At 57.8% G+C, this 19,729-nt stretch overlaps 1 protein-coding gene and 1 long non-coding RNA gene across 3 annotated transcripts in view; both read right to left on the minus strand.

Moving 5' to 3' along the window:
* Positions 1-19,729, minus strand: part of MOB2 (MOB kinase activator 2) — a 68,763-nt gene that overhangs the window by 1,296 nt on the left and 47,738 nt on the right. Inside the window, exons 1-4 of one of the 2 annotated variants that reach the window (XM_033206463.1) lie at positions 15,371-15,497; positions 9,725-9,885; positions 9,402-9,495; positions 515-639 (exon numbers count right to left, since the gene is read on the minus strand). In XM_033206463.1, coding sequence (XP_033062354.1) covers positions 515-639; positions 9,402-9,495; positions 9,725-9,885; positions 15,371-15,480 — 490 coding nt within the window. In that variant the 5' untranslated portion in view covers positions 15,481-15,497. Of the gene's footprint in view, positions 1-514; positions 640-9,401; positions 9,496-9,724; positions 9,886-15,370; positions 15,498-19,729 lie in introns of those variants that run through there. The other variant, XM_033206464.1, reaches the window with a different exon arrangement.
* Positions 6,859-9,395, minus strand: LOC117080964. The gene is made up of 2 exons (XR_004436027.1): positions 8,578-9,395; positions 6,859-8,438 (listed from the first exon to the last, which is right to left on the minus strand). It is a non-coding gene; the product is annotated as an uncharacterized LOC117080964 (long non-coding RNA).

Raw genomic sequence — 19,729 nt, forward strand, 5'->3', positions numbered from 1 at the left:
CTGGCCACCTCCTCAGGGAGGGGCCTGTGACTGGGCACTTGGGTCCCCGTGTCTCCCTGATGGACACCTGGGGCCCGCTCTCAGGCCAGGATGGAGGTGGCGATGGTGGCACAGGCCTCTCCTGTTGTCCCCTGCTGTCCCTCTGGCAGCATGGGGGTGGCGTGGAGCCCCACCACATCCCACTGAAATCTGGACACAGGTTCCACAGCTGATCCCCAGCCCAAGCCCCCACAAGGTAGACGGTGGTCTCTGAGTGAGCGGCACCGACCAAGAGGGGCCCAGAGCAGCGGCATGGCCCAGAGGGCCAGGGAGACGGCCCTCGGCCCTGGCTGGGCTGACTCCTGCCCAAGGGCTCCAGCCTCACCTCACAGCCCAGGTGACTCCATGGTAAGCAGGGGCTGGGGTGGTGCCGCTGCCGCCCTCCGTGCCTCTGCCCCTCGCAGCACAGGGGTTTGGTCCTGAATGCTCCCTGCACCCCCGTGAGGATGACCGCCCAGTGCGGGGGGATACGAACCGTATTTTGTGGGGAACACGTCCTCATCCGTCACCAGCTTCTGCACGGAGCTCATGACGAAGTCAACGTACTGTGGGGCCGTGCACTTGACCTTCTTCCCCCGCTCATCATACCAGTAGTACTGTCTGTGGGGACAGAGACACGGTCAGGGCATGCGCCTGCTGCACACCCACCCAGCCAGCGGGTCCCACCTGCTCATATGCAGGCAGAGGCGGTGCCAGCAGCAGAGGTGTGGCAGACTCAGGCGTCTGCCTCCTCGGGCAGACACACTGTCCCCGCCGTCTGCGGGGACCACACTGCACTCCATGGAGGGGCCTGCCTGCGCTGACTTAGAACTACGCCAGGATCACGCTGGGGACCCTGCCAGTCACATGGCTGTACATGCGTGTGATTAAATGAAAAGGGTCATCTTCATTTTCTCCACTTCTAAATGGCTTCAGTTGTATTCATTCACACAAATGTGTGCTGCTGTTTTTCTGTTGCATTTTAAAAGCACAGAGGCTCCTTCTCTTCCCAGGAAGCTGTGCTGTGGCTCATCAGCCAGGCCCCACCCTGTGGGAGCACCCCGCTCTGACTGCTAGAAGCCAAGTCCCTCTCTGGGGAAACCAGGCAGTGCAGTGGCCTCTGTGGCACCTGCAGTCAAGAGACTGGCCAGGACAGGGACCTGGCCCCAGAAGGCTCACCCCAAGGCCTCCTCTTGCCCCTGTACACAGGGCTGCCAGTCATGTCAGACTCATGGCCCCAGAGCAGGCTGGAGCATCCTAGGGACACGGACACCCTGAGTTTGCCTCTTACTGTTGGGTCCAACCATGACAACAAGGGTGTGCTCTAGTTCATGTAAACATAAGGTGATACCCAGCCCCTAACACCCCTCTAGCCCCAGCACAACACCAAGACCCAGGGCACCCACCTGGTGGCCACCACCCCTCTCCCCCTGCCCTGGTGCTGGGCTTCAGTCCTCCAAGGCTGTGCCCACAGCGGCTGCCCCCGCAGGCCTGAACCAGGGCATACTGGGGCCGATACCCACCCACAGGCAGTGGAGAGTGCTGTTGGGAGTGCTTACACCTGAGACACAGCCAACACTATGGGTCGGGGTTTCCTCCCTGAGAGCCAGCTCCCAGCTCACCACAGGTGGGAATGGGCCACACAGCACAGGGCAGTACTGGCCACTGAGCAAACGCCCCCTCCACACCGAGACCACAGCCACCATCGTCTCCACTGCCCCAGCTAGACCGACCAGCAGCCTCCCAGTACTGGGCTCCACACGAACCGCTCCCACCCTCCTCATCCAGCCACAGTTCCTCTTGGAATGGCCCCGGGTGGGGCAGTGCCGAAAAGGATGGATCCAGGCTCCACTCCGGAGGCCGTTCTTCTCTTAGCCAACTCCAAGCATCGTGCCCTGGGTTCCAGAGCCCACCAAGCACCTGGGGAGATGCCCCAAGGGCTGAGACAGGGCCACTGCGGGCTCGCCCACTTCCCGCACAGCCAGAGAAGCCATCCTTCCAGCTGGACACAGGACCTCTGGTGTCTCTGGACAAAGGGCCTCTGGTGTCTCTGGGCACCCCTCTGCTGTGTCCAAGAAGCCCCTCAGCCTGTGCACTGCAGGTACCAGGGGGGTCACCAGAGTTACCAAGAGGCTAGAGGATGACATTGCAAGCCCTGCATGCTGGCACTCCACCCTCTGCAAGAGAAACAGCCACCAGGCCACCTCCCAGCACCACCAGGGCCCTAGGACAACCCCCTCCCAGCACCCACCTCCAGAAAGCAAACCAGCTCTCACGTGTGCCCTGTGTGGGGCTGAGTCCGGCCACCCGAAGGGGAAGTGTGGCCCCAAAACGGACAGGCCATGAGGAGGGGGACGCAGTGCCCACACCTGCTTCTCAGGTGCCATCCTTGCCCTGGGGCAGCTCTGCATGACCTTCGCGCCCACCTGCCCAGGCTGTAGGCCTCACCGTGGGCATCGCCACCGGGCTGTCAGACCCTCTGAGAATGCAGCGACGACAGTCCTTTCAGTATCTGCTCCTCGAGAATGACGTGGAGAACGCACATATCCCCACTGTCCCGGGGTTCCCAAATGGTGTAGGGGAGGCCCAGGCCCCTAAGGGCCAGACAGAGGCCCATGTTTCCAGGACGAGGACCCAGCCAGCACGGCCCAGCAGTCTGCAGGAGTCAGACACTGGCTCCAGGGACCCTGACACTGCACGCTGACATCTGACGCATCTGGCCACAGGTATGCAACAGGTCTCAAAACAGTGGAGGTTAGAGATGAAAACCCTTTCCCACGATGCAAACCAACAGAAAGTAGCAACTGAGGAACACTGCAGATTGTCCCATCTGTTCTGAAAGATGGAACACCACTGTTTCCTGTACTTTTTGAATTATCAGTAAACCGTTTCTGGTATATAGTTCTATGAATTTTATCCACACATGGACTCACGCATTCAAGACCACAATCAGGACACGCAGTGGCTTACGTGGCCACTCACAGCTGTACTGCTCTGTCCCCAGCTCCCCAGGGGTGGCTCCTCAGGAATGGGCCGCAGGAAGGAATCGCACTGTGAGGGTCCTCCCGATCTGAGACCCTCTTACACGCAGGAGGTCCCTGGGATGCAGTCACGTGGCAGGAGTGTTGGGAGTCCACGGCTCCTCACTGCCCACATGCTGCCCATGCAGACGGACATAGCGTGCTCATCTATTCACCTGTGTCCCTGCCAGCAGAACAGAGTGCCAGGTGGCCACACCCTTGCCAGCACCAGTGTCCCAACCGGCATGTGAGCAGCCAGACATGGGTCTGCTCATGGTTTCAGTTTGCCTTTCTCTTAATTGCTAATGACACACGATTGCCCCAGCTGCCATCCTCACACCCTCTTCGCTGAACTGTCTGCTCATTTCTTTTGCTGACAGTTAACTGGACTGTTTGTTTTCTTATTGCTGAGTTGTATACGTTCTTTATGTATTCTGGATATCACTCCTTTGTGGGATGTATGATTTGCAAATGTTTTCTCTCCCAGCCTGGAGTCTGTCTTCTTTCTCTTAAAAGTGTCTTGAAGCAAAAGTTCTAAATTTTGATGAAGTCCAATTTATCCGTTCTTTTCCATCAATGGATCGCATCTTTGGTGTCAATCCACGAACTCTTTGCCTAATGTCATGAGGATTTCCTATGGTTCCTTCCAAAAGCTTTGTAGTTTTAGATGTTTGCATGAGGCATGAGGGTTAGGTCAGCGTTTGGTTTTTGACACAAATGACTGCTTTTCCCAATAGCATTTGTTGAACAGGCTATCCTTTCTCCCTTGAATTTATTTTGCTTTGTCAAAACTCTGAGGGCCCCGTTTGAGTGGGTCTATCTCCGGACTCTCCATCTTTATCGACAGTCCTCTATCTCCGGACTCCACTGTGCTCCACGGAGCTGTGTATCCGTTCCTTCGACACTGCACACTGTCTTAATTACTAGAGTTTCACAGTAAGTCTCAAAAGTGTGAGATTCCTCTAACTTATTTTTTCAAAATCATTGTAGCTATTTCAGCTAATTTGTCCCTCCACGTAAATTTTAGAACTAACTAGTGTACACTTGAACTCTGCTGGGATTTGGATTGGAACTGCACTCAATCAACAGATCAGTTTGGGTGACAATTTGTGTTTGCAGTCATCTTCCAGGTGATAAGCGCAGCGCGTCTCTCCATTTATACAGACCTTCGATTTTTCTGCATCAACATTTTGTAGCTTCCAGGGTACAGATCCTGGGAATGTCTTGTTAAGTCTATAACTAAAGATCTCATTGTTTTGGAGCTATTACAAATGGCATTTTAAATATTAATTTCAGTTTTCAATGTCACACTGCTGATATCCAGACCTATGACTGATTTGTATGTGCTGACCTTGCCAAATTTATTATTATTCTTTGCTACAATCCCTGAGGTTTTCCCAATCATACTATGTGTGCACAGGGAAACAGCAATCCCCCTTCCACAGGGGATGCACTGCAAAACCGCCAGGGCATGGCTGAAGCCACGGAGAGCCGCAAGCCCCATATATGCTGCGCTTTCTCCTGCACATACATTACTAAGATAAAGACAGGCGGATTTGATCGGCTGACTGAGATAGAGTCTCGCTATGTTGCTAAGTTGGTCTTGAACTCCTACTCCTGACGTGATCCGCCGCCTCAGCCTCCTGAGTAGTCAGGATTACAGGTGTGAGCCAGCACACCCAGGGTAACTGATAAACAGGACAATCAGTTGCAGTGAGTGGCTGGGGTCGCATCTCAGGGGGTCCCTTGCTGGCCCCCTGCAGGCTCAATGGCCACACGCTGCTGCTCCCATCCTCTCACCTCCTCCACCCACAGATCCAAGTACTCGACACGCACTGTGGCTGCCACTTTCGCAGTTTCAGGTGTCACAGCAAAATTAACCTGACTTTTTTTCCCCTCCTTCACAATTTCATGAAGAAGAGATGTGTTCTTACCTTAGATCTTAGCAACTTCACACACAATCTTTTTCTTTCTACTCAAGAACTTTCACCTTTTCATCTTTAGGTCAAGGAAGCACTTTCTGTCTTCTCTTTGGCATATCTGAATTGCCAGCACCATGCTCTTGTGCTTTGTGCCACCTCAGGTCACAGAGAGGCGACCTGAGCATGAGCACCCTGGCACTGCAGCAGTGGATCGCTCATGGGGGCCAAGGCACAGCTGGGCCGAGGGAGGAGGACGCACACCTGGGGCAGGACAGTGGAGACCGCATCACAATGCTCAGAACAGTGTGCAGTTTAAACCTTATTGTTTATTTCGGGAACTTTCCACTTACTATTTTCAGACCATAGTTGACCATGGGTAACTGAAACTGTAGATAAGGGGGCCTATTGTTTTATTTCTTTTCCAATTTGGATGCCTTTTATTCTTTCTTCTTACCTTATGGCACTGCCTATCTTAGGCGAGTTTTGGTGTACTGTGCTTTCCAAAGAGTTGGTCCATTTAACCCAAGCCATAGAATTAATGTGCACAGAGGTTATTTTTGCAATACTTACTTATTATCCTTTTAACATGCACTGGGTCTACAGTGATACTCCTCTTCACATCCACAGGGTTTAGTGACATTCACTCCTTTTTACTGATCATTGCATCTTCTCTCTTATCTTTGTACTTACTACAGGTTTACCAATTTTATTATCCTTCCAAGTCATCACATTTTGATTTCACTCATTTCCCCTATTGTTTTAAAAATCAATTTCACTGCTTTCTGTTCTTATTTACTTTCTTCTGCTTGATTTTGATTTATTTTGCTCTTTTTCTAGTTTAAGTTGGAAACTTCAGATGATTGAAAGTCATCTTCTTTTTCTAAGAAAGCATTTAACCCTCTAAACCCCCTCTAAGCACTGCCCGAGTCATGTCTCACCAGTTCTGATGCGCTGTGTCTTCCTGTGCGGTCTGTTACAGTTTTTTTCTTGAAGCATCCTCTCGGACCCATGGATTACTCAGAATGTGTCAGTCTGCAAGTGTTTGGAGACTTTCCTGTTCTCTGTTACTCATTTCCAGTTTAACTCCACCATAGTCAGAAAACTTCGTATAGTTTTGATTTTTTAAAATTTGTTCAGGGCTCTTTTGTGACAGGTATGCTCCAATTTGGTGGCTAATCTTTGTGAAGCTGAAAAGAGGGGTGTTCTGCTGTTGAGGCTGCAGTGTCTGTGTGTGTCATTTCAACACAGCCGACTGGTGGGTCATCGGGCTCCATGCTCTCGCTGACTGTCTGTGAGGCTCCATCACTGAGATGAGGGCTGCAACGCCCGGTTATCATGTCTCCGTGCAGTTCAGTCTGTCCGTTTGCTTTGTGCGGACAGCCCTGTTGTCTGGTACACACACATTTCGGGCAGGATTTCTTCTTCAGGAGCTGCTCCTTTTCTAAATAGACAACCTTTTTGTTCCTGGTCATTTCCTTGCTCGGAGTCTCCTTTGGCACTGACACGGCCACTTCCGCTTCCCTCTGAGCGTGTTTTCTCAGCACGTTTTCTGTCCTATTTTTTTTTTTTTTTTTTTTGAGGTGGAGTCTCGCTCTGTTGCCCGGACTGGAGTGCAGTGGCCGGATCTCAGCTCACTGCAAGCTCCGCCTCCCGGGTTTACGCCATTCTCCTGCCTCAGCCTCCCGAGTAGCTGGGACTACAGGCGCCCACCACCTCGCCCGGCTAGGTTTTTGTATTTTTTAGTAGAGATGGGGTTTCACCGTGTTAGCCAGGATGGTCTCGATCTCCTGACCTCGTGATCCGCCCGTCTCGGCCTCCCAAAGTGCTGGGATTACAGGCTTGAGCCACCGTGCCCGGCCTAAAAATCTATTCTTATAAGCTGCCCTGTGACTGGTGTGTTTACGCCAGTCCCGTCTGTTGTTCTGTTAGCATTTAGGTTTTCCATTATTTGCTGTTCATTGCCTCTGTTTCTCATTCCTTATGGTATTTCTTCTTTCCCACTTTCTTTTGGGCCATTGAACTGTTTTTATATTTCATTTAAATTTACCTATTCTGATTCCGACTGTGTCTCTTCACACAAGCTCTGCAAGGCCTGCTCAAAGGGCTGTAACACGCACCTTAACCCCTCGTACTCTCCATGGCACCCACACGTGCGCTTCCACTGGAGCATAGCAGCTCTCCTGCCCACAGTCACACCGCCACCACACGCCCCGCCGCTGCCACAGCTGCCCGGGAATGGCGCTGCAAGGGCGCTGTCAGACACTGCTCTTGTCTTCTTGCACCATCACTGGCGTCTCCACAAATACTCAGCGGGAGGAGGCCCTCCTGTCAGGAGAACACTGCAGGGAGCCCCTGGAGCAGGTCTGCTGGCTGTGAGGGCTCTTGGTTTTGAGTGACTCTGGACACTGGCTGGATGTGGAATTCTGGGGTGACCTTTCTTTTCTCCCAGCACTGTAAGATGTGTGGGGCTTCCCTCTTCCTTCCGGTGTCCCAGGTTTCTAACAAGTGCCACGGTCATTCACTGCGGCATCTCTTGTCAGTACCGGACCACCGCTGTCTGGCTGCTGACAGACAACGGCTGCCAAGGGTTTTTTCTTCGCCCCCAGTTCTCAGCGTTTGATTGCGTGCATCTGCACGTGTCTGTGAGCCTTATTTGGGGTTTGCTCAGCTTCTTAAGTCTGCAGGTTTGTGTCTTTGTGTTCTCAGCCATTACGGCCACAATGTGTTTCTGGCCCTGCCCCCTTTCTCCTCTCCCTAGGAGTCAGACATCAGACTTTCTGGGACTGCCCTACAGGCCCCAACAGGGAGGACACACGCCTCAACCCCAGGGCCCTCACACAACCCAGGCAGACTTGCTGGTCTTTTGGTGGCAAGTGGCCCTGAGGCCCTCTGAGAAGCCTCTGTGTTTCTCTTAGTTTGAGTGGATTTCTGTCCCTTGGTTTGAAAGGATTCCTGGGAAGGCATTACATGAAATTAATTCACACACATCTACACATCTATCACCACCGTGACGCCGGCTCCAGATGAGAAGGACCGAGAGGCACATCTGGTTCACACACATCTACCACCACCGTGATGCCGGCTGCAGACGAGAAGGATTGAGAGCACATCTAGGTGGCCTAGGCCCTCCAATGGGACGCAGGTCTGCCCAACACCACATCCTATGCTCCTCCAAGGACCCCCTTTCCAAACAAACCCAGCACCACAGAATACACAGGAGCAGAGCCGCTGGAAAGGGTGCCAGGCCCCACCTGCCCAGGAGCAGAGCTGCTGAGCCAGCGCTTGGCCACAAGTGGCTCCAGAGCCACAGCAGACACGAGGCTCTTGTGTAGCTCTCAGGCGCTGCCCTGCCACCCTCAGGACCCGTCTCCATGCCTGATCCACAGAGGCCACTGCCGTCTCACACTGAGCTTGCTCCTCTCAAGGCCGTAAGCACTGTCCCCATCTTCCTGGGCCATGCCTGGCTGTGACACCTCATCTTTCTGGGGAATTAAGAGAGTGGAGCCAGCTGTTGTCTGCATCTGCCCCCGTGTCACCCATAACCAAACCCAGCTGTGACCCATCAGGGCCATGAGGGCGGGGCCCAGCAGGACTAAATCCAAGAGGACACCTGCCACCTGCCTGTGCAGAAGCTCCCCATGGCTTCTTGAAGGCAGAACTCAGCTTTGTCTGGGGACCATGTCTCCCTGTGTCAGAGCCAGGAAAGCCACGTCTGTGGCCAGATGACTTTCAGGACGCACGCACAACACACGTTCTGTCCCTGACCTGTGTGTATTGACAATAACGGGACATCAGGGAAAAGCTTCCGCCCTCCTCAGCCGCACACATTCCAGGCTAAGCCCAGCAGACTCAGCCTCCTCCTGCCTGCAACCTCCAAGGCTGCCTCCAGCAACCCAGGCCTGGCAGTGCTCCTCTCCGTGCTACGCAAGTGGCGTGCTCAGGGCCACTAAGGGATACACACTTACTGTGGAAATCAGGGCGCAGTGCTTCCAGGAGAGAGCTACCAGCCCTGGGCATGTTGGAGGGTCACAGAGAAGGCACCTGAGCTCCCACGAAATGACTGGCCGAGCAAGGAGCTGTGGCCTGCCCAACCCAGCCCTCACTGTCCCACCCAGAGCTGTCACGGTAGCCGGTGGAGAAGGGCTCTTTGCAATCTTAGGGCATTCCCTTTGGGAACGTCTCTGTCCCTAGAAACACAGCCCGTCAACTCCCATCAGCTCCTGCACCTTCTGGGCCCCACTGGGGACCCGGGTGGCTGGGCCACTGGCCCAGTCTATGGCCCTTTCCACAGGAAGGCGAATGCTGTGGAAGGCCTGTGCCAAGGTTTCTCAGGGTCTCCCGGTGAGCCCAGAGTCTGAGAGGACAGAAGCCTGGGGCAGCGGGGGCTCAGAGCCCATCGAGTCTCCCAAGAGGGAGCGGGCTGTAGCCAGGCAGCACTCACGTGTTGCACACGGCCATCGTCTGACACGTCTCTCCTGTGCAGAACTCCGAGATGGTGCTATACTGCAGGTTGATGTGGTGGAAAAATGTCGTGGCTGGAAGAGAAGGAGCCAGATGTGAAAAACCCCAGAGCCGAGCCACCCCGTCCACCCTGCTTCCAGCAACAGGTGCAGGAGCTCGGCTGGGTGAGCTCCACCTATCCACGGCCACTCTCCCCCCTCACAGCAGGGGGCTGCCGAGCACAGCTGCGGGGGTCCTCCTTGAGGAGGGGCTTCGAGGAGGAGCGGGGAGGAGGGAAGGGGGACCCCCCAGGCCCCTGCGCACTGTTGCTGGCCAGCCACTCGTTAAGGTCAATCTCGCGGGGCAGCACCACCAGCTCCTTGAACTGGAAGTCGGTGATCCTGGCCTTGGTGTGCTCAGGCTCCAGGTAGGCCTTCCTCTCCTCTGCAGCAGGCTTCTTGCCATTGGGCTTGGCTTTGGACTTCCTGCCAAGAGAGGTGACATGGTGTGGTCACTGCATGCCCATCAGACCCAGGGCCTGCCCACAGGGTCACTTTTGGCCAGTGCAGGTGTAGAGGCAGCTGCCCGAGCCCATCGGGGCAACCCTGCCTCCCTGCCAGGCTCAAAGGACACCCACGGGACATCAACAGTGAGGCTGCTCCGCAGAGGAGCCCGTGGAGCTGCCCTGCATGGCGCCTCCTGGGAAGAAGGGTGGGCGCTTCCACGTGCCACCACGGGCCCCTGCACAGAGGGCATCTTCACCCCTCACCACCTCCTCCAACCAGGGAGGGGCCGAGGATCAGGGCCCCCATCGCCCACCTTCCGGGTTTCCAGTGCTCTCGGAGGGAAAGGCAAAGCAAACTCTCGCACTCCTGGCTTCTTCTGAGGTGGCCACGGCCGGCCTCTGCCCCCGGCCCCCGGCCCCCGGCCCCGCCCCCGCCCCTGCCCCTGGTGGCCCTGGTGAAAACATACCACAGGCCTTGTGAAGGGCACCTGCCTTCCTGGCTGGCCTAAGAGCACGGGGCCCTGGCATCAGGCGGCAGCCTGGCCTGCAGCTCCAGTGTCCCTGTTGTCCACCAGGCCTGGGGAGGCCACAGGGCGATGGGGATGGGGGACAAAGGTCTTTGCAGCAACCTGACCTTGTCCTTATTTTTTTCCTTTCTTGTTTTGAAAAGCTGCTAATGGTTTATTTAAGAGAAAGAGAAACAGAAAAATGCTCCCTGACTGCCAGGGAAATGTTTCCCTTTCAGCTTCTCACAGCAGATCTTCGCCTTAAAAGGCGACCAGCGCAGGCCTCTGGGGGCAGTGCTGGGAGCGGCCACAGCCAGGCAGGGGCAGGGGCAGGGCCCATGGGCCCGGCGCTCCCACTCCGCCATCCCTCCAGAGCACAGGGCGTGGGGTCTGAGGAAGAGGAGGTGTAGGTGTGGATGGGCCACATGCAGCGTAGGCACTCGGGGTCCCCATGGTACAGGGGTGGGACAGAAAGGGACCTGAGCTTCCATGTAACCTACAGCCCCTCGCCCCAGCACAGCGAGGCACCCAGACTCCACACCAGCCTCTGCCAGGCCATGCCCAGCGTGTCCACCATAGGGAAGGCTCTCCCCATGACGCTGGGCCTGGCCCTGACCAGGAGGCAGGCCTGCACCTCCCTGCCTTGAGCTCTCACGGCAGACCACACCCCACCCAGGCAGCTACAGCCTGGGCTTGGCCTTCCCATTTGGAAGGGTGGGTTGCAGTGAGGGCCCAGGCTGCCAAGCGGGCTACAAGCCATCTCCCTGCTCTGTGTCTTAGGAGCTGTGTCAACTGGTAAGCTCCTGGTGGTGGTTACCTGGCGGTCATGCAGGGCTGCCAGCAAGAGCAGCTGTCAGCTCACTCACTCTCAGGGTGGGCCCCAGGGCCCGCTCAGGGGCGCTGCTCTAATGACAGTTCCTGCCCTCTCGCCAGCCTTCCGGGCCGGGGCTACCTTCCATCTCTGGTCCTCAGAGAGGGCTGGGCAGGGGCGGAGCCTGGAGACCTGGCTTCCCCCTCCCAGGCTCTGGCTGTGGTCAGGAGGTGGTGAGCGGCCACCACTCCAGCACTGGCGCCTCAGCCTCCCTGCCTCCTCCTGTCCGCACCTGCTCTCTTAGAACACAGAAGAAAAGTGTGCACCAGGCCCTCCAGGTTGGGCCTCCCCAAGCTGCTCCCCCAGTTTCACCCTGTCCCCAGCACCCAGGGCTGGCCAGGCTCTGGAGCTTGGTGCACTGTGAGACAAGCCTCCTGCGAGCCCACCTTCTCTGGACCCGGTCACTCATTCCAATGGGGCAGGAGGACAGGCACTGACCCAAAGGTAGTAGGACCAAGGGGATGCGCAGGACACGGCCTCTGCTCCAGGAAGGGCTATGCGTGCACCAACAGAGGGACTTCCACGGGAGAGCCCCAAACGCCTGGCAGCACCCACGTCTCCCTGACCTCAAGTGCTCTCCTTCCCAGAAGAGCAGGCTCTCAGCGAAGGCCCAGGCCCAGGCCCAGGCAGGAAGCTGTCACCCTGGGGCACCCACTGCTTGGTCCAAGCCAGCAGCAGCTGCTGAGGAGGCCTCAGAGCACAGGACACCCCTGCAGCACCCTCCTCGTCCTTAGTCATTCTTGGCTTTGCCCAGTGGAGAAAACAGAACTCTGCTGCGCTCCCCTGCAGGCTCACAGGCTCTGAAATAGGCTCTGTGCCGTCCAGGCCCAGGGGTCTGCCCAGTCACGGCCTCAGTGGCCAAGTGGCCCAGCTGCCCCTCACCCAGGGAAGTACCAAGGCCCTGCACCCTGCTCCCAGGAGCCTGGGGGCACAGAAAGACCAAGTCCTTGGATGTGGAGGGAGGACTAAGGGAGCAGGCCCCGGCCATAGGCAGGACAGAGATGGCACTGAAAGGACCAGGGAGTGGACACTGGACCTCAGCCCACCCACAGGGCTGCTATGACCACTTGGAAGAAGCAGAAAGGCAGATGGTGCATGCACAACCACCAAAACAAAGTCCCTCACACTGTTCCCAGTCCAACAGGTGGGCTCTGAGTCTGGGTTCCACATGGCAGGCACCATGCACTTGGGAGGGGCTGGGCCGGAGAGAACCACCTCCCTCCTGCCTCCCACACACTCACCAGACTCACCCTCCTCCCTGCTCCAGATGCCCTGTCCTGCCCGCCACAGGGGTCTGCACCCTGCTTGTGGGCACCAGCTGCTGCTCTGCCAACTTGCCCATCTTACAGCAGGCCTGGCAAACTTCTCCTGGTCCTTTAAGAGCCTGTCAAATGCCACCCTCCCCATTCTCGCCAGTGGTACCCATGACGCTGTGCCAGTCGGCCTCCTTGTCACCTAGCACATAACCGATCCCTACTGGGAAGAGAGGCAATCCCTGCTGGACACGAATTTGGTGGGCAGGGGAAGGGGCACAGGGAGACACCAGTGCCGCTGAGCTCCTGTGGAGAACGCAGACAGCCACACAGTCACCACACAGGGGCCTCACTCTGCCAACAGCAGGTGCACACTGCTTCACAGGTAGAGGGAACTGGAGAGTGGGCTGGGAGCTGCCCACTCCTCGTCCACCCTGAGGGAGGAGGACAGCACAACCAAGTGCCCCGCGCCTGTGCCACGAGCATCAACTTCATTATCACAGGGACGGGACCCTGGCCAGGCCCCACGGCCCACAGGAACAGGGTGCTCCCAGGCTCAGAGACCGCCACTCACCCAGAGCGCACTTGCTATGGAAGTCAAGAGAAGCCTGCAGACCCTGAGGTGGGTGGGCGGCAGCAGCAGGTGGCCCTCGTCTGGCACTTCCCACCACAGGTCAATGCCAAGCGGCGGGGCAGGCACCAGGAGCCCAGAAATGCAAGTCCCCAAGCCCAGGCCTGGAAAAATATGGTGACCAGGTAGTGTGTGGGGTGCAGGAGAGAGAGGCCCGCAGGCACCGCCTCCGAGGAGGGCGTGGTGCTTGGACCCCACTCAGCCTTCTGCACCAGGCCCCTCACGCTCCTTGGTTGTGGTGAGTGTCAGTGCTGGTTGGTCCGCCCAGAGCCTGAAAGTCAAGGCTCCCAGTGACCCCTTTCCCCAAGACCCGGCCAAGCAGAGCCCCCAGCAGCCACCCACGGCTCAGCACACCTTGCTGCCCAGGGTGCAAGCCACGGGCGCCTCCTGTCACCCCAACATGCAGGGGACGGCATCACATGCTGGGGTGCTTGGCACCACCCCCACCCCTACATTTCTGATGTGGCCTTCTGGATGTTGGGTGGGGCCTGAGAACAGCATTTCTAATACAGTGTTCTAACCCAAGTTCTCCCTGGGGGCTAACCCCACTTCCGTCACAGGGCCTCAGGCCGAGGGGTGGGAAGGCCCCCGGAGCCCCTGTCCATCTCTCAGCACAGCCTGCCCTTCCCACAGGCTTCGGCCAGCCGGAAGCTGTGGAGTGTGACTTCTTCTCTTCTGAGTTTAACTGTCTGACCCCCCAAACAGGTCAGCAGCCCCAGACAAAGCGAGCTTTCACCAGCCTACTGTGCCCTCTGCAGAGAGACCCACTGAGAAGGAAAAAGCCCAGATGGCACAAGGAATGCACAGGCAGGTGCTGCTGCTGTCCTAGAACCTCAGCCCCACGCGGCTGCCATGCTCTCCTGCGCCTCGGCCCCTCCACGTGTCCAGCTCCCAGCCAGAGCGGCTTCCGCATCGCTTCCCTTGAACCCTTCCTGAGCCCCAGGGAAAGGACTCCACCCGTCTTCCTTAGGGCCTGGCTGGGCTCCAGGCCTGCCTCTGTGTTTTCTGTGGAGCTGCTTTCAGCATTTGGCCTCAGACACACACAAACACACTGGCACACACACACGCACACATGCCAGTCCCCTCACACTATTGATGTCAGACACCGTTGCTGATTTGAACTCAACGAGTTCTGCCAACCTGCCCACACATTTCCAAAACCTCCCAGTTTCACGTTAAGATAGGACATCTTTGGCAGGGTCCCCGGCAGGCACCCCTGTGTCTACTTGTGGAGTCCTCCGTGTTGAACGCACAGGTGATCAGGAGACAGGGAAGGAACCCATGAAGAGAAAGATGGAGCCGGGTGCCCAGGGACAGGCAGAGGCACGGAGATGCAGATGCGTGCCGCAGCCCCCACCCCTGAAGGGCACGTCCAGCAGGCCACGCTCGCCTCACACCCCTACCAGGCAACCCTACCAGGGAGGATGCGCCCACTGTTGCAGCTGGCTGTGCCTGCCCCACTCCCCTGGTCCCTCATGCCCACACACAGATAGGTGCATACCCCCCCACACACGGGTGCACACTCCCACACATGGGCGCACATTGCCACACACGCCTGTGCACGCACCCAGCTGAGTGGTGTGGGCAGGAAGGCACCCCTGCAGCAGGTCAGAGAAAATACAGGTAAGAAAAGTGTCAAAAATGGATTTTCCGGCAACATCCCTATGGCAGCCAGCACAAAACCAGGCGCCCAGGAGCCCCATGCCACTTCTCTGGACAAGGCCACACAAGGACAGGCTCCAGGTCACCTCTGCCTGAGTGGCTGAAGCCCCTGCCCAGGGCACAGCCGAGGGCCAGGACAAAGACAGGCACACCTGCTGGTGGCAGAGGCACCATACCCTGCCGGCTGCGGGCGGAGGCGGTAGGCTCCTGTGCTGGCAAGGTGGGTCAGCCCCGAAGGCCGAGGACACCGAGCCCTGCTCCTCTCCCACAGAGCAACAGGAAGTGCAGGCGGCTAAGCAAAGCTCGACTCGGCAGGGCTCCAGAGCAAACCTGCCAAGCTGGCCCGGGACTGCACAGCTGCCTCTGCCCTGGACAGCATGCCGGTTGCCCAGCACAGCTCGCTGCACAGCCGCTGGCCACACGGGAAGGGCAGCCATGGACACAGTCCACTGCCTCCCCAACCTGACGTCCTAGGGATAAGAACAGGACAGACAGACAGATGTCCTACACAGCCCTCCCCTGGCCAGGCCGGCAGGTGTTACCTGAGCATTTTGCTGACGGCCTGAAGCACCATTTTGCAGCAGAGTCCGGTTTGCGGGGACTGGCTGGGCAGGGCTTGGTCTTCAGGGAGACTGCAGTGGTGTCCCAGCATGATGTGGGCGATGGGGAGGTGGGATGGGGAGTTGAGGAGGGGAGGTGGGATGGGGAGTTGAGGAGGGGAGGTGGGATGGGGAGGTGAGGAGGGGACGTGGGGCGGGGTGCCGGCTGGCCAGCACTCACAAGTGCCTGCTGCCGGGCCCTGCAGCCTCTCTCCACCCTCCACCCTCACTCCCTGACCAATGGGACGCCTGGCAGAGACAAACAGCTGCTCCCTTTCCAGAGACCAGGGCCGGCCAAGGCTGGTTAAATAAGGGAGCATCTGAATCGGCCTTTCCAAAGTGGCATGGCTGTCAGAAAAGGCGGTGGGGGTGGGACCAGAAGGGAAGGGACAGGGCCGCCCTCGGCCTGCAAGAAGGACCCATCAGAGAGGTCCTGGGGTCCACCTCAAGGTCCTCTGCTGCCAAGCCCCCAGGAAAGCCCTTCTGAACACAGGCAGCAGCTCTGCTAATGAGCTCCAGGTTGATGGCACCCCCTCACCCTTGTCCGGCCCGGCCCAGCCCAGTCACTGCTCGGGCTGGGGACAGACAGACAAGATGGGCCGCCCTGCCCTGCGGTGTGTACACAGCAGGAGGCACTCAAAGTGGCTCTCCCGCTGGATGGCCCTGGAGAGAGAAGGGGCCAACCAGCTTCTGGGGTGCCTGGACGGTGCTGGGCTGAGGCTGCGGCCAGCCAGGGCCACAGGGCACCCAGCCCAACAGAAATGCCCAGAGCAGCTCCCCATGGAAGCACATGGAGGGGCATGGCCCTGGCCTTTCTTCTGGCTGGTCTGCACACAGAAGACTGCCACGTCCCAAAAACGCAAACACGTGAGAGGACAATGTTGTCTCCTCGTCCTGAGTCAGTGTGGACCCCAGTGGCAGTGACAGCCCCCTGACAACACGGGCTCATCAGGAGCCCCACCCACCCACATGGGAGCCGTACTTCCTGTGCTTCCTGCCAATCAAGAGACCCCAGCATCTCCAGCCACTGCCCCTCAGAAGCTGTCCCAGCACCTCTGTCGGTGTGAAGCCCTGCAGGAGTCAGGACACAGCCCGCGGCACCAGCTGCTGCCGGGAGCACAGAGCCATCAGGAAAGCAGCCAGGGCACACCCCTATCAACACCAGCCACCATGGGAGCTGTGGTGTCTCGACTGCATGCACACACACAGCCTGGGCGCACGGGGAGACGGCCAGCACAGACACTCTCCAGGAGCCACAGCGGAGGAGGATGGCCCCAGGCCAGCCCCCCCCTCCCTAAGCAGGAGCAGCAGCACCAACAGGCCCAACAGGCTGCAGTTTCATTTTCCCCACTAGGCCAGTCCCTAAGCCACGCTCTGAGCAGTGCGGAACTCGTCTCTACAGAACGAACAGCCCGGTGAGGCTCAGGATGTCCACGGGCCCATGGGCCTTCCTCTGCCCCAACAAGGCCATCCCACAGCCCTGTGGTGCCACACACACTCAGGCACTGTGCTCATGGCTGCCAGTCTGCCCTCAGGGGTTCCACCAACAGCAGGGACACAGGTGCTGGCAGATCACCCAAGCAGCAAAGGGAGCCACAGGAAGAGCGGGCTCCGGGCGTGGGGAGGCCCCTGTGAGTAGCAGGGCTGGGACCAGAAGGTGCACGATGCAGACCTGCCCACTCTCGGGAGGCATGACCTGGACAGAGGAGGCCATGCAGACGCCCAGGAGAGGGAGAATGAGCTGCTGGGGCCTGGAGGGCACAACACAAGGGAAGCTGGGGATGGTGGAAGCTTTAGGCACAAGAAGCCAGACAACGAGGCAAGGCAGTGGTGAGGGTGGCATGGGGGAAGGGAAACAGGACAAGGTGCCGGGTAGGGTGGGCAGAGCACATCAAATGTGCCCAGTGGGTCTGGTCAGCACATGGTAGCTCTCTGGCTTGTGCCACTGTCCTGAGAGGGCTGGGCTGGCATGCGGAGGAACGTCCACATTCTTCTGTGTTTGTTCACTGGGGGACACGTGCAGGGAGCAGGTATTCCTATTGATCAAAAATTAGGGGGTGTGGCGGGGGGAGGGGGAGGGGCAGCCGGAACCCACAGACACTGAGCTACAGACAGCACACTGGGAAGAGGAGCAGACTCGGAGCAGGCCCTGCAGACTCCACGGGGAGCTGCCACAGAGGCCCACAGGCCAGTGACAGGTGCCGGTGTGGCCTGACCCCGCCACCCCAGAAAAGGAAGAGCAAAGGCACCTTCCGGGCACAGCCAGGGCCAGGAACAGAGAGCAAAGGAGCGGGGCAGAGGCACCGCGCAGCGGGGAGCAGTCGGAACCAAGGCGGGATGGGCCAGGAACAGAGAGCACAGGAGCGGGGCAGAGGCACCGCGCAGCGGGGAGCAGTCGGAGCCAAGGCGGGATGGGGCAGGGGGCACAAGCCATGTGTCTGTGTCGGAAGTTATTTTACCTTTAATAAGCTTTTAGTTTTTAGAAAAGTGTTAGATTTACAAAGAAGCTGCAAACACAGAATCCCCACGGCCCCACACTCACCCTTCCTTTTGCTAACCCTTACACTAGGATGGCCTGTTCGTTAACAATGAACGAATCCATATTGACGCAGCAAGGTCCACACCTGACTGGATCCACGTGCTGCTCTCCTCATGATGAGGCTGGGCTGTGGGTGTGGGGAGGAAGAGCACAGAGGGAAACATCCCTCTCGTCGCCCCGTGCCCAAGGCCCATCCTGTCAGCGCCGCTCATCGCGGGAGGTGCCGCCAGACCTCCTGGCTGAGGTTGTGACTGTCAGGTCTCCCCATGCAAAGATACTCTCGTATTTCCCGTCCCGCACTGCGCTCTCGAAGGAAGCTGCTGCACGCAGCCACACTGAAGGGGCGGGGACCACCCTTTACCACCCTGATGGGAGGGGCAGCGAGAGGAATTACTGGAAGTTCTGCACCACACAGTGGCCTCTTCTCAGTCACTCGTCTATATATTCAGCCATTTGTTTATATATTCAGCCATTTGTTTATATATTCAGCCATTTGTTTATACTGGGATGAAGTCACGGCTATTGAGGCTGCACTCTGAGCTAGAACACAACACTGCTTTGTTTTGTAAATCACACTGTCCGTCCTTGGCCCTGGGGAGCTCTTGCCGTCGGCTGCTGGGTCCCCTGACGCGCCCCCATCAACAGACTTTTCATTCTGGGGCCACGTCCTGACTTCCTGGCACTGCAGGGCGCTCCAGGCTCCTCCTGCATTCCCTGCCCTGGCCCGGGAATCAGCCCCTTTTCCAGGGTGCCCTGGGTCTTTTTCATTGGAGAATATTAAAAACTGGCCAGGCATGGTGGCTCATGCCTGTAATTCCAGTATTTTGGGAGGCCAAGAAGGGACCATCACTTGAGCCCAAGAGTTTGAGACCAGCCTGGGCAATAAAGTGAGACCCCATCTCTACAAAAAATGTACAAATGAACCAGGCTTGGTGGTGAGTGTCTGTGGTCCCAGCTACATGGGAGGCTGAGGCAGGAGGATCACTTGAGCCCAGGAGGTGGAGGCTGCCGTGATCACACCACTGCACTCCGGCCTGGGTGACAGAGCGAGACCCTGCCTCAGAAAAGCAGTGAATGAATTCAACACTGAGACCCGGCCAGGCACGCTGAGCCCCATCTGGAATCTCATGGGCACTCTGAGAGGCCCCCAGGTAAGTGAGTCGCTTGAGGCCAGCCTGGGCAACACAGCAAGACAAGACCCCCATCCCTAAAACCATTTTTTTTAAGTTACCTGGGCGTGGCGGCACGTGCCTGTTGTTTCAGCTACTGAGGAGCTGCGGTGGGAGGCTCGCTTGAGCCTAGGAGGCTGGAGGCTGCAGTGAACCGTGACTACACCACGGCACTCCAGCCTGGGTCTACACAAACGAAAAACAAAACACTCAGATCAGAGCATGGGTGGGCTCATTGCTAGTGGGTGTCACTGCTTCCAGGCCCTCTCAGCTGGAAGAACACAGAGGCACACGTGTGTACACACAGGCACTCGGACGCCCCAATCTCCACCTACATGGCGACATTAGCATCTACACTAAGCTAAGCAGGGGTTCCCCCCAGGTCTCCAGCCCACCCCTGCAGCCATCCCTGCCTCGACCACACTGGCCAGACGACCACACCTGCGCATCTGTAGCCTCCCCTCCAACAAGGAGACTCCTGGAGAGCTTCGTGTTTTCAATCACTGTGAAAACAACAGAGGAGGAGCTCCAATGCTACGGAAGCAGCAAAGCAACGCCCCGGCACCCTCACAAAGACACAGGGAAAGTGGGGCT

Source organism: Trachypithecus francoisi, unplaced genomic scaffold (genome assembly GCF_009764315.1).
Source record: "Trachypithecus francoisi isolate TF-2019V2 unplaced genomic scaffold, Tfra_2.0 Lachesis_group8, whole genome shotgun sequence".
Taxonomy (NCBI): Eukaryota; Metazoa; Chordata; class Mammalia; order Primates; family Cercopithecidae; genus Trachypithecus; species Trachypithecus francoisi.